Source organism: Rhinoderma darwinii, chromosome 13 (genome assembly GCF_050947455.1).
Source record: "Rhinoderma darwinii isolate aRhiDar2 chromosome 13, aRhiDar2.hap1, whole genome shotgun sequence".
Lineage (NCBI taxonomy): Eukaryota > Metazoa > Chordata > Amphibia > Anura > Rhinodermatidae > Rhinoderma > Rhinoderma darwinii.
This window is the reverse complement of record NC_134699.1, coordinates 27838096-27862971: the sequence shown is the minus strand read 5'-3', so window position 1 is coordinate 27862971 and position 24876 is coordinate 27838096. Positions and strand designations below refer to the sequence as shown.

At 43.1% G+C, this 24876-nt stretch overlaps 2 protein-coding genes across 2 annotated transcripts in view; one reads left to right on the top strand and one right to left on the bottom strand.

The window, feature by feature from the left end:
* Positions 1–210: 210 nt before the first annotated feature.
* Positions 211–22285, bottom strand: TUBG1 (tubulin gamma 1). The gene is made up of 11 exons (XM_075845804.1): positions 21846–22285; positions 16287–16399; positions 13427–13594; positions 12522–12590; positions 11342–11421; positions 11020–11146; positions 10663–10749; positions 7694–7843; positions 4419–4571; positions 4001–4162; positions 211–3260 (listed from the first exon to the last, which is right to left on the bottom strand). The coding sequence occupies exons 1-11, from the start codon at positions 21892–21894 to the stop codon at positions 3063–3065; spliced, it is 1356 nt and encodes a 451-aa protein (XP_075701919.1). The 5' UTR covers positions 21895–22285; the 3' UTR covers positions 211–3062.
* Positions 22135–24876, top strand: part of RETREG3 (reticulophagy regulator family member 3) — a 23348-nt gene continuing 20606 nt past the window's right edge. The window contains exons 1-2 of the mRNA XM_075845803.1: positions 22135–22361; positions 22445–22743. Coding sequence (XP_075701918.1) covers positions 22511–22743 — 233 coding nt within the window. The 5' untranslated portion in view covers positions 22135–22361; positions 22445–22510. The remainder of the gene's footprint in view (positions 22362–22444; positions 22744–24876) is intronic.

The window sequence follows — 24876 nt, the reverse complement described above, 5'->3', positions numbered from 1 at the left end:
GATTGAGAGGGACCCCAGGACCAAGATCGGTTTATACTATACATCTTGGGGCAAATCTGCTATATTGAATTACTGATCTACTATGTCTGTTTATATACAAGGTAACAGGCAGGGCACTGATGTGGCTTTTCCAACAAAATACAGCCATCAGCTCCAACCCTGGAACAACTCCCAGACCATGACATAATAAAATGGAACACAAACAAGTGATTTGTTGGAATCTTATTTAATAAGAATAATTCTACAATTGCTGAAAGTGAGAAGACCGTGTTCGAAAACAGTTTTTTCCAGGCAGACCTCAAATACACACTCTGTATGTATATATTTTATGAACTACATGCTTTCCTAGTATAAAAGACACTTTATCGTCTGACAGCTGATACCGGTGAAGCACAAGGCATTCATGCATATAGCGAGAATTTTCAATAATCCTCAGGTCAGCCAAGTGCAGCACTACTGTTATCTGTCAGTTGTATGGCGCATGCACACAGCTTTATTTTCCGCCTACATTAGGTCCATATATTTCTAATTAAAAAACAGCGGTGGATTCTGTCAGAGGACAAAGAAAACCTTTACCGGTTTCTCCCTAGTAGAATCGATTCCCATTATAGTAAGAAATATACGGACCCAACATAGACCATCTACATAGGTTAAAGATTCTGTGTTAAATTTGTACAGCAGAAAGTGTTTTGTTTTTTTAACATTTATGCAAAGCTCCAAATCTGCTGAATGGCACACATTTAAGACATAACATTCTAGAAGCCTGCATCACCACTAGAGGGAGCTTCGGAGCTTACTGCATACTGTTATACATTGAACTTATTAATAAAATACAGTATGTAGTAAACTCCCTCTAGTGGCGGATGCAGTAACCAGAATTTTATCTTTTAGTGTCATGTCAATGCAAGGGATTAAAACCAGCGTTCTGAAAGCTGTAAAGATACATTAAAGTGTAGTTAAACGTTTGACAAACTTCTGACATGTCATAGTGACCTGTCAGAAGTTTTGATTGGTGGGGGTCCGAGCACAGACCCCCACCAATCGCTAGAACGAAGCAGCTGAATCACTCGTGTGAGCATTCAGCCGCTTCGTGTCTGTGCGGCTTTTTCCGGAAATTAATGTATCGTGTAGAAAGTCTATGAGCTTGTACTCCGATACATTTATTTCCGGAAAAAGCCGAACAGACACGAAACGGCTGAACGCTCACACGAACGCTTCAGCTCCTTCGTTCTAGCGGTTGGTGGGGGTCCCAGTGATCGGACCCCCACCAATCAAAACTTCAGACATGTCAGAAGTTTGTCAAACGTTCAGCTACACTTTAAGAAATCAGCATAAGATTTTGGACCTAAAAGTGACATGGTGTTAAAGATTACACTTTATGTAAACAGGGAGGCTGAAGAATTCGTAATTGATGGCTTAAGACTACTGGCATCCCAATATAGGATATAAAAAAAAATTTTCTTAAATTAACCTGAAGGCATACAGCTGTACAACAGGGCCCCATAGACTTGTACGGGTGCCGTATGACAGCTCTATTCAACTCAAAGGTTGCACAGTGACATAATACGTGTGCATGAGCCCTAAGACACTACAACCGGCTGTCAAATGGCTCCAAGCCATTGGACGGACGGTTTATTTTTCAATAGAAGAGTTAGATCAGCCTACACCAATGAGATAGCAAAGCAAACCACAAGCTGAGAACAATCTATCGAGAGCTGAACTAAATGGGTCATCTAAGCAAGCAAGTTCTATGTATCCCTATAAAAAGTTATTGTCAGGTACCAGAGATATGGTGCCATCGGTTCACTACAAAACTACAACTGCCAGTATGCGTGTGGCTGTCAGGACATGCTGGGAGTTGTAGCTTTGCAACACCTATAGAGCCGCAGGTTGGAGAACACAATGGATCTTTCCCTCCTAGTAGTCAGTTGTGGTAATACAAGAACTAAATGAACTCCTACTTCCCATCAGCAATACTTTTGCTCGAAACAGAACAAATGTATAATTCTAAAACAAGGAATAAAGTGTGAAAATCCAAAGCACCTCTGGCTACATATAAAAGAAACATTTATAGGAAAATCAGAATAAATAAAAGTTGAGGCCACTTATGTTCATGGGCTGTGCCTGGTATTGCTACCCAGCTCCACTCAAGTGAATGAGGCTGAGATGCATTACCAGATACAACCCGTGGACAAGAGTGGCGCTGTTTCCAGAAAACAAATCAAAACTTTTTTTTCTGATCGTGGACAACAACTTTATACTAATGTCTTCTGCTGTTGCTTCAGCTTTGATGCTCCAAAAACTAGACCTGGTTTAAAGAATTCTTTTAGGGACAATTTTAGGACTACCCACCAATAAATGATGGGATCATTCTCCTGAATTTGACTCAACACTGTATACAATGAAGAGAGAGTCAGAAAGCAAAGAAGTCATCATATCGGGAAAGCAAAGCTACTAGTATAAGTACAAGTGCAGGTGGTTCACAGGTTACAACACGCACATATAGTACTTGATCTAAAAGAACACGGCACCCTAATCCAAAGTCATGTCTGTCAGTCGCCTCACATTAGATCCCTCCAAGATCAGAGACTTCCCATGCTGCACTTTTAAATGACCTGGTGACACCTGCACTTCTTCCTATATTGAAGGAGAGTCCTTCTACCCTGCTCAGTAAACATTCATCAAGGTTTGGAATTTCTCAATCTTTACATGAATGGTTTATACCTGAAAATGTAATGCGAGGTCTGCCTGGATGGCCGAATCATTACTTCATATACAATGAATAAGCATTAGCTGGCTTCATCACACAAATAACATGGAGGTCTGAAGCGCTTTATTTAGCAACATAAGCAACAGCTTATGACGATCTGCAGTTTCATCTGGTTCCCCTGCAAGGCGCTCTAGAGCACGTGACCAGAATATGCTGCTCCCCGGTGACACAAGGCAGTTCATTTAAATGGGATTACGTTCTTACTTACAGGTGATCCCCCACCTTCCGTGCTGTGCGATACGCAAACACACTGTGCTCCAAAATTGTAGTGCTATGTCCTTATAGTAGTCGCTCACTTATCCTGAGTACCCCATGAAATGTAATCCGGGCGGGTGGCGGCATGGTATTCGTCTATCAGCTGCTGGACGATCTCCCTGGAGTTATCCAGCTCGTCAAAGTTCTCCTTGAATATGTCCTCTTTACGAAACTGCTCCAGGAAGGCCTCACGTTTCCTCAGCTTGTCGTATTGCCGACACGTTCTCTCAAACAGCTGAAAATTAAGAAGGGGAGGAAGATGGTTTATTTGCTATGACTGTGTCAGTCTTCAATGCGGTTCTTGCATTCTATTTATAAGCTAGGAAGGTCTGGACAAACAGGGATATATATATATATATATATATATATATATATATATATACACATACACACACACATACATACATACACATCTATCACAGTTCTAAATATAGAATGGAGACAATCGTGTGGTCTGCAGTGGAAATACTCAGAGCTTTAGAAGTTGGATGGTTATTGGTTTTCTGGAGATGAATATTAGGGTGTGAGAGCCTTACATCTGCATTGCAGCACTGAGATACAACCCTGAGCCTCTCAAGCGATATATTGGCATTTGGAAAATGACATTTCAAGGATGGATGTGAATGCAATGCTGCTTAGACGTGCAGCGAGGCAACAGCGCCACCTAGTGCTGGCTTCACTAAAATCACACAACTTGAACCTGATGCGTTCAATGTTAGTATCTAGAGCAGTGATCTCCTATTTGTTACAAAACTACAACTCCCAACATGCCCGTACAGTTGTAGGTGAACATACAAATCATGACAGGCTGTGACTATAGTGCATGAAGAGAATACAGGATGGAACAAATTGCAGCCTGCATTCTGCTAACAGGCTCTGCCGCTCAGGGTTATGCCCGAATGCTTGTGAAGCTGTAAAGCAGTCACCTTCAACATGGCCACAAGAAAGATCTTAGGAATAAGTCTCTTTACTCACAGATGAGATGTTGGTATGATTGGCCATCATGAGTCCGCTGACCCGATGTGCAGATGGAAGGTATGGAGACTTCCGGGAAAGTGCCACCTGAATGCTAGCAGGTCCCCATGGAATAAAATTAGCCAATTTTCGTTCTCTGATTCTCTGCAAACTCTTGTGCACCTGCAAGAGAATAAAACCACAAGGAACATGATCGAGGGGATACAAGAGATCATCTATGGAGGTCAGAGCTCAGAAGGGACCACACCGCTCTGGATCCAGTTTGGTGTTGCTTTGAGATTTCAACTAGTGTTCTGATGTCGGCTTTGGGAACCCGTCCGGTCCAAACTCACAGACGACCACAGACTTCAGATGGAGTCTGGTAATCATATACTTACTATTCAATGTAACCTTATGCTCATTTACTTCCTCCACTCACCTGAGTAGGATCCACTTCGCCTTGAATAATATTCAGTATTGCTATGTAGCAGTGGTTCGTCTGCCTATCCCGGCCGGTGGACACCATGACATTCTTGGGCTGCAGTAATCTCCTCATGACGTCCAGCACTGTAGTCTTCCGCACACTGGCCACCTATAGACAAAACCCCCGTATAATGAAGCCTCCGAGAGCATCATACAAAAGCACAAGACCAACGGAGAACAGAAGTGTCATATGGTAATAATATCAGAAGATAGACATTAAAAGTTACTCAGCTACTTGCAGTTACATAAACACACTATAAGGGTATGTTCACGCGCACTATTTACGGACGTAATTCAGGCGTCTTTTGCTGGAATTACGGCCGAAAATACTGCTTGAAAGCATCGGCAAACATCTGCCCATTCATTTGAATGGGTTTTACTATGTTCTGTGCAGACGGTCAAAAGATGGCGCGTAAAAAAGACGCCCGCGTCAAAGGTGTGCATGTCACTTCTTGGGACGTGATTGGAGCCGTTTTCCATTGACTCCATAGAAAAACAGCTCCAATTACTTCCGTAATGGACGCTGCGAAAAACGCCTGCACATGCCATTACGTCTGAAATTCAGCTCCACAAAAACAAGAGCAAAACTTAACTTTTAATACATTTTCATGAAGAAAAAAAAAAAAGGCTTACTAAAAAAAAACACACTAAGTAATAAAGAAAATAATTAGAATATCGAAAAGAGCATTTCTTATTTTTAGAGCACACAGGAGGATGCAGCAGTGATACTACAAGGTCAATCTATCAGAGTGGAAAATCAATAGTCACACAGATGTACCCGCTTATAATCCATTAGGCTTTTAGATCGGCTTCTCCTAGGAATATCCTTCATGAATGCAGGGAGTAAAATATGGATTTAATGACTTGTGGATACAGACACACACGGATAAAGAGCATGACCGAACAGATTACATATGGTTCTTCTGACTAAGAGGAGATGATGGATGGGGTGAACCAGTCATCTTCTCTCCATGCAGGCAGTAAATATAGAAGCAACCAGATGAGCCAGGCACAAGGCACACCCCAAGTACCTTATACGAAAGGAGAACCGGTTATTAGCATTTATGGAATTCAGTATGATGTGTCAGATATTCAGCATGGCAGGAGATCACGGAACTTCACTGCCACTCCAGAAGAAACACATACACACTTCTAAATAACACTCCCTTTACTGCAGCCTTATAGTCTTTAGTGAATCCTTTTCTCATCCAGTCCATTGGAGGACACAGATTGTGGGTATATGTGGTTGCCACTAGAAGGCGTTACACTAAGAAAAAATATGTAAAATGTTGGCCCTCCTGAATTAGCCACTCCTCGGCCTATTCAGTCTGTACAGAAGGAGAAGAATACAAGGTAATCAACTTTATAAAAAATTAAAATAAAGGAGATGGTGAGCGCTGTGTCCTCCAATGGACCAGACACAAAAAATAAATAAGGGTTTTACGGTGAGTACTCAATAATCCACTTTGCTTGTTTGTCTAATTGGGGGACACAGATCAAGGAACGTCCCAAAGTAGTCCCAATGGGTGGGAAGAAAAGGATTGAAGGGCCGCAATCCTTCCTCACATATGGTCAACCAAGCATTGAAACAACGCACAACACATGGCTCCATTGATTTCAATGGGGCTATTCACAAATGCGTGAGTTTTCATGCAACGAGTGTCCGTTGCGTCAAACTCACTGCATGTCCTATATTGGTGTATTTCACGCACCTAGTCACCCATTGGGGTCATGGTTGCGTGAAAACCACGATCAGCACATGGACACACATCCGTGTGCTGCCCGTGTTTCACGCATCAATCACATTGAATAAAAAAAGTGCTTGCAAGTGCGTGAAAAACACGCCACACACAAAGCAAGCTGATGTTAAAACGCATCGCACATGGACAGATTTAGGCGCGTAAATCTGTCACGCTCGTGTGACTGTAGCCTTAGTTTCACGCCTCCTAGTGGCAACAGCATATACCCACAGTTTGTATCCCCCAATGAGACAGCTACTGTTTTTGCAGGGTCTTCCTTCCAGAAACAGATCACAGGGAAGTTCTCACTACGGGGAGCCCCTGATAAGTTGTGCATGTTGTAGCAGAGCCATGAGGTTCAAGCTACTTTTACAAAGCAAAATAATAAGGTGCCAATTGCAATTACTGGACGTCCAAACTGTGAATGGTTAATAAGGAGCAACCTGACTGTACTCCAGCCCCAAAAGTCGGATGTCGGAGGACAGGCCATTAGAATGCATTACAGTCTACAGAAAGTCCTCGTCTCTTCTGAGTAAAGTGGAGAGAGGTCAACAGGGCACAGCTCTATGACAAGTCCTGCATCGCCCTCGTTCTAGAAACAAGTGGGGGGGGGGGGTCAAAGGGCACGGACCCCCAGCAAATACAACTTCTGACATCCCTCTATGAAACCTGAGGTTAAATTCGAAATTAACGCTTTATATACTTGCAGGCTTATAAGCAGAGCTTTTGAAAGTATTCCAAACAATAAAATACACCAGCAGATGACATGGCTCCCCAAACCATCACTGACTGTGGAAACTTCACACTGGACTGCAAGCCACTTGGATTGAAGCCTCTCCACTCGTCCTCCAGACTCTGGGACAGAGATTTCCAAATGAAATGCAAAATTTACTTTTATCTGAAAACAGGACTTTGAGCAACAGACCAGTCCTTGTAAAGGCTTAGGAAACCTTTGAAGGTGCTTTGTGTTGATTGGTTGTTTAGCGTGTCACACCAGGAGTCTAAAATCTTCAACTTTTACCCAATAGCCAAATTTTCTGAGAGACTAAATTTTGGGTTTTCATGAACTGTTAATCATCAACAGTAAAAGAAAACAATGCTGGAAATAGATCCCTCTGTGTGTAATGGATCTATATAATATATGAGTTTCACTTTTTGAATTGAATTACTGAAATAAAAGAACTTTTTCATGATATCCTAATTCATTGAGAAGGACTAGTATACACATACATAGATAGATGATATACATCACCTGCTCCGCAACCTATTACAGGTTAGCTGTAGAAGGTCCACTATAATAGAGAGGGGTCCCCAGCAGCAGACCTTCTATCAGGTAACACTTCCTATGAGGGCATTTAAATAGTTTCTTCAAAAAAGGACCACTAATAGTATTTTAGTAATATACCATCGTAACATAACTATGGTTCCTGGAGCAGCCTTTTATATCCACAGTATCTGGTGCCAGTCGTTTTTCTTCCCCTCTTTTACTTACGGATTGGTCTGTAGTCAGTGGAGTGTATCCAGTCATAAGGAAGTGCAGACGTGGTGTGGGGATGAGAGACGCAATTAAGCCAATCAGATCGTTGTTCATATAGCCTGGATAGCGGAGGGTTGTAGTACTGGCGGACATTATGGTGGATACCTGTACAACACAAACATAGGATGATTCTTTTTTTTATTTTTAAATTATGAAGTTTCACAGATTAGAAAAAAAAATAAAAAATCTTTACAAAAAACTGAATGTCAGAAATGAAATGTATCTATCTATCTAGTGCAGCGCCATTCTTCAGGTCTCTGCTCGCTGGTAATAAGACTGTGGGGCATATATTTGGCATTGTGGTAGTCTGCAGTACTTTTTCTGTGGCGGAATCATACCACTCCAGGCTTCCTCCATATTTTAGTATTCCACTTATTGAGCCTTCGGAGCGGTGTAAGGAATGGTTTTAGTAGCGCCGGGTCACTCCGTGCCGGTCTGGCTATCAGCAGTAAAAGTCTTTTATGGACGATTTTTAGATTTCTTAGTCACAATCTACCAGAGCAGGACGGAGAATGCTGAAATATTTTTATTTTTTTTTTAAACTCGTTTTATTGACCTCTAAGCTTGCAATAAAATACAATATTACAGTATATCATACATCAGTTGATTGAGAATGATTACATATCATGCAGATCACCCTATAGACTGCTGAAATATTACAGAATAAAAGGTGTCTGAAATTAAGCTGTACCCATTTTGTAGCATATTTGTCCTGATATTTTTCTTGCCAATATCTGCACCACTTCCATTGGGTTTTCCGGACAATCTTATTTGTTGGGATATAACTTGAACGATGCAATCATTTGACCACAGCTTTCCACAAACTATCAGAGAATAATGTGCCTATACCTGGTCTCCTCGCCCTTGGGTTTTGTTGGTCTTGAAGGCACATTGGGGTTACAGGACGCAGCAGTGGGACCACCACCTCTCAGACATGTAAGGCATAATATCCTATAATCTATAGATTTCTATCTTTAAAATTCCCATTTAAGAACCATTTACACATATCTATTATTCAGTCATTTATCCCCTTAATAACCAAACCTGAACAGGCCTTAATGACCCGTTCCCGCCTCTGCATTTCAGCAGCCATACCTTTTTAATTTTTCCATTGACGTGGCTGTATGAGGCCTTGTTTTATGCAGGAGACTCAGATTCTCGCTGAGCTACGCTGTTTCCGTAACTCCCATAGTAGTAAATGGCAGTTCTAGAAGCATGCGAGCTACGCAGTTTCCGTTGCTGCCATTCAGTTCTATGGGACTTACTGAAACAGCGTAGCTCAGCGAGTCCTCCGAAATGCACCTTATGTATTTTAGGACCTTGATTTTATTAGGATATTTTTTAGGCACCATGTCACATTCGTTGAGCCCCTGAAGTACCAGTACAAAGGAAACTCCTAAAGTGGCCCTATTTTGGAATCTACACCCTTTAATGAATTTATCTAGGGGCATAGTGATAGTTTCGACCCCACGTGTTACATAGAAGTTACTGTACTAATGATAAATTGCATTTTTCCACTAAAAACTTTGTCCATAATTTTTCATTTTCACAAGCGTAAGAAAACAAAAAAAAACAAAACACCCTAAAATTTGTTACATAAATTCTCCTGAACTCAGAAATACCCCATATGTGGTTGTAAACTGATGCACGCAGGGCAAATGTCAGGGCTCACTACACTTAGGGGGCCCACTCTGCCACCAACTATGCCATCAGTGGCGTAACTACCGCTGTGGTGCCGCTATGGCTGCTACAGCGGCAGCAACGCCACATTCAATAGTATCTGCGTCCTTAGTGCACAGATACTATTAAACACTATGGCAGAGCAGGGAGGTATCTCCCTGCTCTGCCATTTACTAGGCTGCAGGTCGACGGGATCTCTGCGCAGGCCGGCGTGATGACGTCACAGGATCACGCAAGGGTTCAGTCGGCATTGATGCTTTGGAGAGGCTCAGTTTGTCGCGGGAATGGGGTCAAGGCGAGTATAAAATTGTCTTATTTTATTTGTTGGGGGGGGGGCTATATGGTGCCATCTACAAGAGGGAAGTGGGGGGCATTATCTATAATTGGGGCTTAACTTCTATATGGGGGCACAAACTGCAGTTTTCTACCATTTTATTGCAGCCGTAAGTACCCCGCAAAGGGGCCCACTAAGTCTATCGTCCAAGGGCCCACATAAACCTGTAGCCGGCCCTGGCTGTATGGGCACATGGCGGGGCTCAGAAGGGACAGAGCGGTGTACAACCTTTAGGCCATATTTGGGCCAAACCAGGACCTCGGACAGTGGGGTCTAGTGACACTGATCACCAGATGACCAATGAGCACCAAAGGAGGTGGTCACTGGTTTACATGTGTCAGCAGCTGGTGAGAGGGCTGATTGCCAGCTTTTTTTAGTCTTTACTTAACAAATTGTGCCCTGTCAGACAGCATTTGGCTCTGTCAAGCTCCGGGACACAAGCAAGCTTGACAGAGCTGGAGATGCCAGCAAAACACTCCTCCTGCGCTGTGATTGGCCAGTCTGTGCAGACTGGCCAATCACAGCGATTGCTTGCACAGGACCATTCGGATTGGTCCCATGTTGGCATCTCCTACCCGGCAACTCTGCTTTAGAGCAGAGTTGCCAGTTCTGTAACCCTGTCGCTTGACACAGTGACAGTTTAAAGTACGGACGTGCCTGGTACGTCGGAATGAAATACGTCGGAATTGCAATTTACTTACCAGGCACGTAGTTTTGCGGGAAGGTGTTAATATGGATTGTACGTTTACCTTGGTGCATTTCATCTTCAAAAGCCCAAACAGAGCAGGTAAGTTAATGCCATGCTGTACTCTCACAGCAGAGTGGCACAAAGGTTGCGATACCACGACTGGTAGGAACCTCAGTTTTGTTCAATAAATAATTCAGAAAGCCAGAATAAGGGAGCACTCACCAACTGGTTTATTTGGGAAAAGGATGGATTCTGTATGTGCAGTCTGTCTGTAGCAATTCTGTTCAATGCAGTGTTATCTAAAACCACCTACAAAGCAAATAAAAATTGGTGTTAAACCCCAAGCAGATGCAAAGTTATGACAAATGATCTGCCACACCAGAAGAATTAAAGGACAACTCTGGGTGAAACAGATGCACTGTGTTATGCAGAAGGGGGCGGAGCATGACACGGATTCTCTTGTTGGTGTTCTATGAATTCCTGAGTCATACATTAGGCATAACAGGGTGTATAAATTGGGCACCTATGGCCAGCTGAAACCATCACATTTGTGCTTCATACACAAATATGTAATCTTACCACACAGTCAGCATTTTGTGTCAGCCTCTTCAGAGTCAGGAGTGAATTGTACGGCTGAACAACTACGTCACTCATTTCATCCTGGTTTGGGAAGACAGAGTAAGTCTGGACCAACTTCTTGGGATAACTGGGAAACAAAAGAACAGAGGATGAGCATGTTTATTATGAAGCACACTGAAATATTCATAACTAGATACAGATTAATTGCTTGTGTAGAACTTCTAATCCATTTACTTAATGCAGGAAAACTTTATAAAACCATATAAACAAGCCAGGTCCTGCATTAGGTTTTTCATGACATGCTCCAGTTCCTAACACTTACCGGTCATTTAATCTCTCCAAGAGGTAGGATCCTAAACCAGAACCAGTACCACCAGCAATGGAATGGCAAAGGACAAATCCCTGTTAAAAAAAAAAAAAAAGTGGAGCTTCACTATGAATCCATGGACGAGCGGGTACAACTCCCACCCTCCGCTCTAAAAAGCCAACACACAATTTAACCAGTTCTGTTAAAAATTGGTCATAGACAATAACCTTTTGTCAGCTCACCGTCGCAGTTTCAATAAGATCGGGGCAATAATCTAATGCGTATGGGGACAACCTAAACTCCCTAGGTCTACCAGTGGGGGAAATGGGGATGAACCAGGGATTTTTACCTATATTAAGTCTTCCCTATGAGATAAACTGCACCAGACGTCTGCAACCTCTTGTCCCTCTACCACCATAGAAATAACATACAGATTCAGACAATGTGAATAAGCATGTTAATGGGAAAGCCAGGGAAGTTCAGCTTAAAAGGGGTTGTCCAATTTAGAAAACTCCTTTTCCTATACACCATTAGTGAATTCTAAATTAATAGAGGGGCCCTCTGTTCATGATCAACATATCTTGGGCAGAGTGGAGAGTGTTTACAAAGAGCGTCTCTCTCTCTGGAGGACCTGTCCTGTATTAGTGTTTAATTTCCCCTGTGGGGGCGCTGCAGGAAAGCTGAACCCTTATTACAGCTGATCGCTGGAGATCCCAGCAAGAGGACACTTGTCATCAGCTTGTTGTCAAGAGACCTTTCCAAAAAATAGAGAATATTTGAAGCAGAGAAAACCTTTAAAAGAGTTGATACACTTTTGGTAAATAAAGTGTAATTATTGTATAATGAAAAGTTAAGGCTTCTCTCTAACTTCTTGCTCTTTCCAAGATCTGACTGATCAGATGGTCGAGTGCTCCATTCAAAGTCTATGGCACTGCTGGGAACTGCCGAGCCATAGCGTTGGAATGGAGCGGTGGGGCGCATGCACGACAACTACACAATTCAACTCCTCCTGGCTTGCGACTGGAGGGCATGGCGGACGCTGGACCTCCGTTCTGGCGATCGGCGTGGGTCCCAGCAATCTTCTAGTCATCCCCTATCCAGTGGATAGGTGATAACTTGTAGGAACCAAAATACCCCTTAAAGTACAATGGGCACAGTGCTTTATTTCTCGCTAGCTGCATTCACTTTTACTTACCTCCAAACTATCACTGCCATCAGCTTCTCGATCAATTATGTCAAATATATCTTCATGGATTTTCTCACCCTACAAGAAAAAAAAAAAAAAAAAAAGTAAAGGCAGTTCACAGACTATTCAGATCTACAATGAGCAAAGAAAACGTGCCATATTGTTAATGTAACATACCAGTCCTGTGACGGCATGAGAAAGTGCTAAGGGATCTGGTCCGTGTGAAACTAATATTCCTACAAATAATCAAAGACATCGGCAGATTTTCAACATATTTAATCCAATTTGTTGTGGAGTAAGTACTGGAGAGGATTGAACTGCCCTATTCTGCAAGACTAATGAAACCCTCTGTACTGTAGTATTCACCTATCTAAAGACTATAATCTTCCTTGGAATAAAAATGCTGCCTGCCTGTCAAAACGAAGCAAAGAACAGAAGATACAGAGGACCGGGATGCCAGATGAAAGCCAGAGCTTCTTATGCCTGATTCACACGAACGTGTGGAATCTCTGACGTGAAAAACTTGATGTTTTCACGGATCCCCATAGACTTGAGTCTAGGGAGGGATCCGTGAAAATGGAACAAAATAGCACATGTTCTATTTGTTAACAGACCCTTCACACGGTCCATTGAAACAACGACCGTGTGAATGGCGCCATTGAAATACACGTGCCCGCGTGACTGCCGTTGTTTTGACGGGCGTCACACAGACGTATTCTACGTTAGTCTGAATAAGGCCTCACTATGAGAAGCTAATAATACAGATATACAACAGGCGGTAGATTTGCCTTAGTGCTATATATATATATATATATATATATATATATATATATATATACACACACACACACACACACACACACACACACATACACATATGGCAATCCAATGGGTATGACGGCACACTCACTCACCTGTGAAAAGCCACTCGCCCAATTATTCCCAGCTCCTCCGCCATGTTCAGACAGGTAGATATTCTCAGGGTTGTAGAGGTTTGCATATGGGGAGTTTAATATGGAGTGAATAACTCGCGGCTCCAGATCCAGAAGCACCGCTCGTGGGATATAGTGCTCATCGTCGGCCTAGAACACGGGACAGCAAATGTAAGTCAATGTCACCTATGAATATTTCCCTGGCACACTATATGAGTAATAACATTTTTGTATAAAGAAGAAATTCAAACTATAGAACAGGACACATACATAAGAGCCTACTCTAGTTGAGGAAATTAAAAGAAAATTGTGTAGTCGGCTAAAAAATTCCAAAAGGCAGAACTTGTTAGCTGCACCCAGGAAACAAAGGTACTGATGTTTGTGTTTTATGTGGCATGGCACCTGATAAGCCGCTGACAATATTACAGAATGTATGGGCTGGGCTCACAACTAGCGGTCAACCTCAGGATTCAGTGTCATTATTGTATATGTGGTTGGGAGAGCGATGAGGACATCACCATTCATGCTTAGGTCATCAACCAACCTCAAATGTGTTTAGTGATCTGTACAACTATAGGCCTTATGACCAGATCTCATCCATGATGGCTGTACAAGAATGAGGATGTGGCTGGTTATAGCCATTTGATACACGTGAAGTATCTGTCACGATTAAATATTTTCATGAATACATAAAAGTGTCCTATCAAAGCTAAAGGCTGTAGAACTACTCATTTCCTTTATACTTATATAAAAACAAACAAAAAAACAAACAAACAAACAAACCAGGTAGTGGACTGTAAAATAGTCCAGACTAAAAAAAAAAACAAAAAACAAAAAAAAAACAAAACAAACATATCTAAAACTCACTTCTGCTATTTACATTAAAGTAAGACTAACCAATAATGGGAAACATTGTAAAAATGTGAGTTTATATAAAAGACAAGGGCCAGTGCTAATAATGTATTATTTATGCTACAAATTTTATTTAAGGGTTTCTTCCCAACCCGGCTAGCTGGAACCTTCGTATGGCTATAAAATATTTACGTTACTCCCATATCAGATATACAACGATGACTGAATGGCCAGACATACTACAATATATACAAATACAATTTAACACATTTCGTGTACAAAAGAAAAACCCCAATGATGTGAAAATAACGACAGCGGATATAACAAACAATATTAAATATAAAGAAGTACAAACTCCTCGTCATAGTGACAATGTGTGGATCCAAATCTCCAGCCACATCAATGTCCACACATACGTAGCATTAGATGAAGACTACCCATACTTTCATAAAACTTATTTTTTTTAATTGTTTTAATTTAAAACGGTGCAGACAAAATCCTAGACGTATGATAATACAAAATCTTCAGTGTACAGATAACAAGGTTCAATCAATGTCGCAAGGTAGAAAGGAGTACAACGTGTTAGCAATATTTTGAAGTATACAAACCAGTATAAACAAAATCCATAGTCTAAGCCACTTACAGATAAACACGTGCAGATAAGGACTATCAAAGAACAAGGTATATAAGCCATGAAAAAAATATTAGGGACTCGATGGGTGAATCAATAGTCTTCTGCTGCTTTCATAAAACTTTTAACGTGTCAGAAGTTTTGATCGGTGAGGATTCAAGCACGGATACCCCCAGCGTTCAGGTAAACCTTGTGCCGCTTCGTTTCTGAACGTCTCTCTTCAGAAAGCCAAGCGAGCGATGTACAGGCACAATAGAAAGTCTATGAGTCCGTACAAGGCTCGCTCGGCTTCAATAAGACGTTTACCATTCCAAGACCCTTCGACAGGAATAACTCCGGTCTGGTCATTGGCTTTACAATGGTGATATAACTTTGTTTTTTCTCATCAGTTATGTTTTTAGGTTATATAGCAGTATTAGTAGTTTAGTATATATATTGTATGGAATTCGTACTTCTATTTATAGGAAAGAGGCATTCAAATGATTTTCCCAGCAACATTCCTTGGTGGCTCAATGCGTACACAGTTTTCTCTGGTGACTTTCATTCTGGGAAGTGTCATCTTTATAACAGGCACTGTATGGTAATCTGATGTAGGGAAACCGAAATGTAGCCACACACCTAAGACAGCTGTTGGCTGAAGCTCGAGTGGCCGACAGCTATGCCTTCCAACTTCACCATAAACATGCTTTTCATTGGGGAGAGGGGAATAAGCCTCTGCCAAACCATTCTGATAGCAGCTTATCGCCCGGGGGAACAAAGAATTAGCCATGTTAAAAACCAACATGTCCGAACCTTCTTCCACCAACATTTGATGTCAGTGTAGAGTTGGAAGACCCCTTTGCACATTAGATTGTTGGCCAATCCAGTCGGATTTGGCTGATATTTATTTAAGTATATTAAGTGCCCCACTGCAATAAAGGATTTCTGCTAAGCTGTCAGGAGTGTGTCTGTCAACCAGGGTGTTGACTGTTTCAATGACAACCAGCAGAACTGTGAATACAGCTCTGGACATTAATGCAGGTTCTGTAAACAGACATCACTGTCCATATATGGACAGCGATGTCAGGGAATTCCACAGAGTCCCAGAGCAGAGCTGATACTAGCGGCTGTGTGTCCCGCGGGCCGCAGATGACAGCCCCAGGGGCCACATGCGGCCCGCGTGCTTGAGACCCCTGCCATACACCATATGATGTCATTGCTCTTGGATACGTCAAATGGCGTAACATAAAGCAGACAGAAATAGAGCGATCAGATAGTTTTGTATACTCCTGAGGAAAACACTCCACGCATCTTTCAGAACGTCCCTTCCACCGAAACAAATCACTGTGGTGGCAGAGATGTCATAGCGCCAGTTCTCACCTGATAGAAGAATACATCCTTGCGATCTGTGCCTTCAGTTGCAAACTCTTCCACAATCCCTTCTGGGCTGATGCCATGCTCTGCACACAGCTGCTTCCAGAACTCAAACCCAACTGTATGGAGAGAAGAAACATGAGAGGTTATTTATCACCAGTATGAAACTAGAAAAATAAAATAAGGGGCATTTACTGTTCTGCAATAATGCCTTCATGCTGCGGTTCGGATGACAACCTCACTGGGAACTGTAGTGGCAGCAATCGTGACTGTCACCAAGAAATGGCTCAGCTTGACAGAAACCAACAATTAACCCTTTCGGTGCCAGGGGTTTCTGGCCATTTTGCACTTCTGATAGCCAGGAAAATGACCAATCTTGACATGTGTATATAAAACCTGAACAACAAAATGAAAAATTCATACTAAAACACCCAGATATTTTCCTAAAGACTTCCCTCAACATTTTATAAATGCCTTCGTACAATTTTGTGTCAGTGTATTTGTATGTTAAAAAAAAAAAAAAAAAAAAAAAAAAAAAAAGTTAATAAAGATTCATGATTGAGGCTAAAAGTCTGACCCACGAAGAAAATTCGACACCGCAACGCCTAAAAATAAAAGTCCAAAACGTGCAGCATTGAAACATGTCACCTATGTCTACAGAAGATCTTCACCAGATCACCAGAAGAGACCAAACATCTGTTTGTAAAGACTTTTAAATATTTTTGATAAAACAGCATCTGTGTTTTGTGCAACTTTCTAAATACTTTTCATTAAAACTTATAAAACAAAAAAGCGAGTGCGTCCTCACACCCTATGTATTTCCTGAAAGCAGATAACCGGACAATTGCAATAGTCTTAGGCCTAACTTACACAAACTTGTTTTATTGTCTGTGGGCTTTCCGCAATTTTGCGGATAGCACACCGGGACCCATTCACTTATGTGGCCCCATGCACATGACTGTGATGTATACAGATGCCGGAGGGGAGCCGCAAAAACTCAGGACATGTCATTTCACTGTCCATATTTGCAGCACAGACTCGCCCATAGAAGTCTATGGGATGGTGACTATTGCGACTGGCACAAGGGTTGTCGTCCACAATTGACGACAGGGAATACCCTTGTTGTCGTGCAGAGCAATCACGTGACCTACTCTGGGGGTTGGGACAAACTGGAGACATCAATTCCAGCCTTTGTTCTTTTGTGGATCCGTGAATACGAAAGAACTACGGAAAGTTCTTTGCGGACAAATGGACCGCAAAATCACCACAGTCGTGTGCATTAGGCCTTAACATGTTATTTATCGCCATGTCCACCTTCATGTTACTTTGTGACAAATAGGATTTTTTTTTAATGAATTATATCTTACAATTGTGCCTGAAACTCGTATCCAAAGCTTAGACAAAAACAGCGTAAAAAAAAATTAGATCAATGAGTGAAAATGTTCTATACACCATCATATATCTACAGCAACAAGAGCTTGTGCTCTCAAAAACGCTGAAACAGACGCCACGCAACATTTGGTGCTCATCCCCAAACGTGATAAAAATATATAGCACACACTCCAAACAGATACTCTGCTTCCAAAAATATTTTTTGGTTTTTTTCAAAGTGCACAGCATGCAGAGTATAAAAATACAACGTAATAATTTATACACACATAACAGAAGGGATCCCGTGCAGAGGACCAACTCTATGATGACCATATGACCTAACATTGCAAATGCACCCGCCAAAGGGTGGAAGCGGCCCAAACTTACCAATCTCTAGCTCATACACCCTTAAACGAGGGCATTAGTTTTTTTTAAGACCAGCCAATGCACCCACTAAGTGGCACATTGTTTGTATATACCCCGTGCTACATTGCAGCACTGAAGATTTTGGTAGGCCGCTCAGTGGGTTTAGCATCCACCGAATTTGTATTAGGCTCTAGTTACACGACGTGGTCATACCACAACTTGACCGCACTGTGTGACTGGACCCTTATAGCATAGCCCTACTTATGCAGGTTTCCGGCTCCCACTTACACAGTACATGTTATATACACATGAAGCTATTCCGTATAGAGTGCCATATTTACAACACACCTATGGAATATTAACGATGGTGTCCACATCCAGTCTAGACACTCATGACCAGGACTTTGAGCAGTCTAAGACGAGAGTAGAGAGCTTCTTTACCTGCGTCCATCTCTGCTTACAACGGCTATCACTATTCGCCATCTGAGAGGTGAACGCTCTGCCTGGAATAAAAAGCAGTGTGCGACCACCTCTGCCAGGACAGATATGATGGACCCGGTCAGCGTCCAGCTCTAAGCATTTGGCCGCGAATGGAAACGCCAAACAGATGGATGAATACAAAACTGCAACACAGACCCCCCCCACCATAGGAAATTTTTTTAGTCCACATGACCGGCTCTTGTCCTGCTTTATGGTAATAAAATAAATAATAAATGATACGAACGGATATAATTTTGTATATCCGTTGTCCAATCCATCTCCAACGTTCATGAATCAAAGACATAACACACTGTGGTTCTAATGGCAGCCGTCAATGGTCCCAAAAATATTAATTTATATTCTAAAATGCGTGTCACAAGAAAAGAACTGAAAAAGTGAGCGTGAATCTGTACGCGTAATATACTAGATAGATATACACTATATGGGTCATAAGTATTGGGACTCCTACAGGCACTTCTAGGACATCCCATTCTAAATCCATAGACATTAACCCCTTAATGACCCGCCTATTTTAAACCTTAAGGACCAAGCTATTTTGTAAGTTTTTCCATCGTCGCATTCCAAGAGCTATAACTTTCATTTCTGCGTCAACATTTTTTTCATATTAAAGTATTTTATAAGGGAAAAAGTGGGTTTTTCATTTTTTTTATTTGGGATTTTTATTTATTATTAAACTTCATTTTTAGTCCCACTAGGGGACTTCACTATGCGATCTTCTGATCGCTTTTATAATGCACTACAATACTTCTGTATTGCAGTGTATTATTGCCTGTCAGTGTAAGGGTATGTGCACACGAGAACTGCCTTTTACGTTCGAAAAGACCGACCGTTTTCAGGAGAAAACAGCTGCCTCGTTTCAGACGTAAAAGCTCCTCCTCGCATTATGACGCCCGTAATCTTGAGCTGCTCTTCATTGACTTCAATGAAGAACGGCTCAAATTACATTGCAAAGAAGTGTCCTGCACTTCTTTGCCGAGGCAGTCATTTTACGCGTCGTCGTTTGACAGCTGTCAAACGAGGATGCGTAAATGACAGGTCGTCTGCACAGTACGTCAGCAAACCCATTCAAATGAATGGGCAGATGTTTGCCGACGTAATGGAGCCGTATTTTCAGATGTAAAACGAGGCATAATACGCCTCGTTTACGTCTGAAAATAGGTCGTGTGAACCCAGCCTAAAAATGACAGGCACCTGCTAGGTCATGCCTCAGGCATGGCCTAGCAGGCATCCACTATAGGCAGACCTGGGGGCCTTTGTTAGGCCCCCGGCTGCCATAGAAGCCATCGGCACCCTGCGATTGAAATTGCAGGGTGCCGGTGGGGTGAGAGAGGGAGCACCCTCCCTCCAAACTGCTCGCTATTGTGCGCTATATCTAAGGGGTTAAACGGGTGAGATCGATGTTGAAATCAATCCCGTCTGTTAGAGCAGGTGTCGGGCAGTCTTTAGCTGGCACAGGACACGTGTCGGGCTTATGTCACAGAGCCGTGAAAAGGCGGGGCTCTTGCTTAAGTACCCTTAACAGCTGTGGTGAAAAGGCATAGTGGCGGTCATTAAGGGGTTAATATGGAGTTGGTTTCCCCTTTCTGGCTCAAACAGCTTCCACTCTTTTGGGAAGGCGGTCTCCAAGATTTTGGAGTGTGTCTGAGGGAATTTTTGCCCATTCATCCAGAAGAGCATTTGTGAGGTCAGACACGGATGATGGTCGAGAGGACCTGGCTCGCAATCTCTGCTCTAGTTCATTAGGATTTCCCTTCACTGGAGCTAAGGGGCCTAGGCCAAACCCTGAAAAACAGCCCATAGCATTATCCCTCCTCCACCAAACTTTACAGTTGGCACAATGCAGCCAGGCATGCAACGTTCTCCTGGCAATCACCAAACCCAGACTCTTCCATCAGACTACCAGATAGGGAAGGGTAGTCCACCACTCCACAGAATACCTTTCCACTGCTCCAGTGGTGACGCGTTTTACACCACTCCATCCGACGCTTGGTATTGTGATTGGGGATATAAGGCTGGAATGCAGCTGCTCAGCCATGGAAATCCATGCCAAGAAGCTCCAGGCTCCATTTTTTTTTTGTGGATGTTTATGCCAGAGGAGGTTTGGACTCTGCAGTTATTGAGTCAGCAGAGAATTGGCGACTTTTACGCACTATGCGCCTCAGCACTCGGCGACCCTGTTCTGTAACTTTACGGGTCTCGACTTTGTGGCTGAGTTTCCTAAATGCTTCCACTTACAATAATATCACTCACAATAGATGGTGGAATATCTAGGAGAAGAAATTTCCTGAACTGACTTGTAATGGTGGCGTCCTATTACAGGACCACGCTGGAATTCAGTGAGCTCTGTAGAATGACCCATTATTTCACAAATGTTTGTAAAGGCGACTGCATGGCGAGATGCTGCATTTTATACACCTGTGGCAATGGGACTGCATAAAACACCTGAATTCAACGATTAAAGGAGAACTAAACGTTCGATAAACTTCTGATCGGTCATAGTGACATGTCAGAAGTTTGGATTGGTGGGGGAAAGTCTATGAGCCTGTACTCCAATACATCGGCTTTCCGGAAAAAGCCGAACAGAAACGAACCAGCTGAGCGCTCACACGAGCACTTCGGCCATTTGGTTTTAGTGATTTGTCGGGATCTCAGTGCTCGGATCCCCATCAATCAAAACTTCTGACATGTCACTATGACACGTCAGAAGTTTGTTAAACGTTTAGTTACCCTTTAAGGGGTAAGTCCCAACACTTGAGGCGTACGGTTGTATCTGGCACCATCTTAGGCTCTGTTCACATCTGCGTCAGGGCTCCGTTCCGTTGAAATCAATGGTGATGGAAAACTATGGTTTCAGTTTGTCAGCCAGGGCTCCGTTCTGACAGAAAGCTCAGACGGAACAGCGCCCTGACGCAGATGTGAACGAAGCCCAACTCATTTATTGCATAGCCACAGGATATGCTATAATTGTCTGATAGATACGTTCCCCAGCTCGGGGACCCGCACCTATATTGAGAACAGCGGTCACCCAACACCCGTTTCGCCTGGTATGGCGGGCCACATTCTTCTATTGCTCCAACGTGCCCATTGTAGGCGCTTTCGGCGGTGGCAGGGGTTAGGAATGGGCACTCTGACTGGTATGTGGATACGTAGCACCAAATGCAATTAACCACGATGCATTTCTATCATATTAAATTATATAACACACTATAGACGACTTCTGAGCCCCATTACTGACATAAATACACCGGTAATGCTAGAACATATACACACATATACATAATGAACAGCATGCGATACCGTTAATATAAATTATATCATGATACTGACTTTGATTGCCGCACTGGCCGAGTTGCAGGGTGATGATCTCCCGGGGCATGGTGCTCACTGAGGTCTTCTCCCGCCTCACCACCCGCGCTCAGGATCTCTAACGGCGGTTCTACGTCACTGTACGGAATAACAAAGCAACAAGAACTACACCAAGGAACCCGCCATGTTTGATTTGACCGCCGATCTCTAACGTGATTGTACGGAAAAAGAATGTCGCGCTCAGTGGGCGGGTACACGGGCGCGGCTTCAATTCTAAATGAATTGCAAACGTATAGGGTCTGTACGGACACAGTAAGAGTTAGGCAGTAGGCGGTCTTGTGGGGCCTGTAGTCAAACCTGATTGGACGAAGTCTGTACGGAAAAAATACACGGCAAAAACAGGGTCTGTCAGCAAGTGTGGGCCGCCATGATCTTTGATGGGTGACAGCTTTGCGCATGCGCTGTGTATAGCCTTGCGTCGGCGGAGATTGTAAGGGGGGGTTTAGAAGTAGTGGGTCGGCTCCGGTTGATCTGTCGGTGAGTTATGTTATATCGATGTGGTTTGTCAAGTAACCGGATATATGCATTTTGTGTGACCGTATCTTATGTTTTGACGTCAGCGCCCTGGAGTGACGTCAATGTTGACCACCTGGTGAGTTCGGAAGAGCAGGCAGAGCGAATTAAAGATGGCGCAGAGAGCGGAGGAGGAGGATGAGAACTCGGGGCTGAGGATGAGGAGAAGCGGATCCCGGAGCTTGGCTTCTAGGGAGAGGGACGAGCAGGTCCGGGCTGTGCAGGAAGCCTTGCTGGGGAAGCTAGGGAGCTACGAGCCGGTGCTGAGCTACCTGCAGGCCGTGCTGGTGTGGGAGAGACCCCGGCACAGCGCTGTGCTCCACTTACTCCTCAATGCTGCCTTCTGGTAAGCCCCGTCATTATGTTATATTGTCTGTAATGCAGCCATCTTTACAGATCCGATTTATCAGGCTGTGGCTCTGAAACTACAACTCCCAGCATGCTTATGCTAGCAGTTGTAGTTTTACAACCACTGAAGAGCAGCAAACCGCCCCCCATACGTGATTCCTATGGCAGTTGACAAATCCCTAAATCCGTGGTCTGCAAGCTGTGCCCCTGCAGCCCTGGCTCTCAAATCATGCTGGGACATGTAGTTTCACAACCGCTGGGGAGGTGCAGCTGCAGACTACCCTTCTAAGTATTGCCATGTCTGGACTATTGGGTTATTCTAGTGTTTACAGCTGACATGGATTCCCAGTTATCACAATGTACCGGTGGACCTGCATGCTACTGTCACGTGACGTGGTACATAAGATGAGCTGTGGAGTAGTCCTGTGAAGTAGTCCTGCAGCGTAGACACAGTGCTGCTTTGTGGTGTATACAGCCCCATCTGGTATTAGCCACCGTTTACTCCTTCCAGGTATATTATGAATGCGTTAAAGGGGGACTCCAATCTCAGACAATCTCTTGTATAAGCCTTATATTTCTGATCGATTGTGGTCCCATCTATATCGAGAACAGGGGTCTATGTCCCACCTGGTGAGGCATCCCATTCCAGAAGATACTAAGTGGAGAGGTGGTAATGCATGTGCCGCCTCTTCACGTTCTATGAGGGTTACAGAAATAGCAGAGCAGACTGCAGAGTGCCACGGCCCCTCTCCAGTCATTCTTCTCCTGGGTGCTGTGACCCGCACCTATCAGACATCTATGGCATACCTTGTGGATACGTCATAAATGTGTGAGATGGGAATACCCCTTGAAGCTCAATTTAAAGAGGACCTCTCCGCCCTCCTGACATGACTGTTTTAGTGAATGCCCCCCCCCCCATAAAATCACAATTTTCTTACAACTCTGCGTTGTGCCGTTCTTCTGTTATTCCTACTAAAAATGTATGAATATATTGACAACTGGGTGTTTCTATTACCCTTGTTAAAGGCACTTGTCCCTACATAGTCTGAGACTGTGAGTACTGATTGGCCAATATCTGGTTGTGTGGGGACACCCCTCAACTTGTTACTCCTTGTTGTGAATGTATTCATACATTTCCAGGAGGAATAACAGAGGAACAGCACAATGTAGAGTTCTAAGAAAAGATGATCCAGAATTGGTATTTTATGGGGAATGCAATTTAGTCTATCAGAACTGGACGTCAGCCTTCCTTATTTTTACGTTCTATATGGTTGGCAGAGGGTTCACTCCTAGTAAGTCATCATCTGACACCATGACTAACATTACAGACTTGTCAATACATTATTCACAACCATCATTCTTTCCGGCTTTTGGCCATGACTCTGAGTACACAGACGTGGAGGAAAATATATATATTATACAGAAGCAGACATGGTGTGGTCAGTGCTGGATTTATACAGGTCAGCAAGGGCAAAGGCCTAAATTTACAGCAATGAGATTGATTCTAGGCAGATAAATGTTTGCCATACACATAAGATAAATATCAATGGACCCTGCTGAAGATCTATTGTGAGTGGGTGTTATATGGCGGGCGTCCGGAGCAACAATAATCAGACGTGTTGGATTTCAATATGCCTGATCCTTGTTGCTCCCCCTCTGGTGGGCTCGACCCGTCCATGTATTATAGAATGATTACATTAATCTGAATGGCTGGCCTCTCCTTCTACATGTCCCCTGCAGAGGAAATATATGGCTGAACGAAACCCCCCTGGCAATAACCGGTTATATTTAGAGCGGGGGTTATCTTCATGTGACAAGAACCTGTCTACTCTTCTGTCATGTTTGTTTTAGTAAATACTTGAACACTTTTATTTAACTTTGCGTTGTTCTTTTCCTCTGTAATTCCTCCTGGAAATCTATGAATAAATTGACAACTGCACGTTTCAATTCCTGTGTCTTTACGTGCTCTAAAACTGAACGCACTGATTGACAGTTTCATTGTGTGGGGACACTCCATTGACAAGGGGAATGGTAACATATCGGTGATAAATGTTAGGCTGGCCATACATTTTAGATAGCGGTCAGCCAGACGCTCCATACACATGCATGTCTGGCTCACCTGAGCGTTCAT

Excerpts from the sequence above, each read along its gene's own strand:
- TUBG1 (XM_075845804.1), bottom strand. The coding sequence starts at position 21,894 with ATGCCCCGGGAGATCATCACCCTGCAACTCGGCCAGTGCGGCAATCAA. Across the intron at positions 13,595-16,286 it reads AGGATGTATTCTTCTATCAG|GCCGACGATGAGCACTATAT; the intron begins GTGAGAACTGGC and ends CCCGTGTTCTAG. Across the intron at positions 11,422-12,521 it reads ATGGCAGTGATAGTTTGGAG|GGATTTGTCCTTTGCCATTC; the intron begins GTAAGTAAAAGT and ends TTTTTTTAACAG.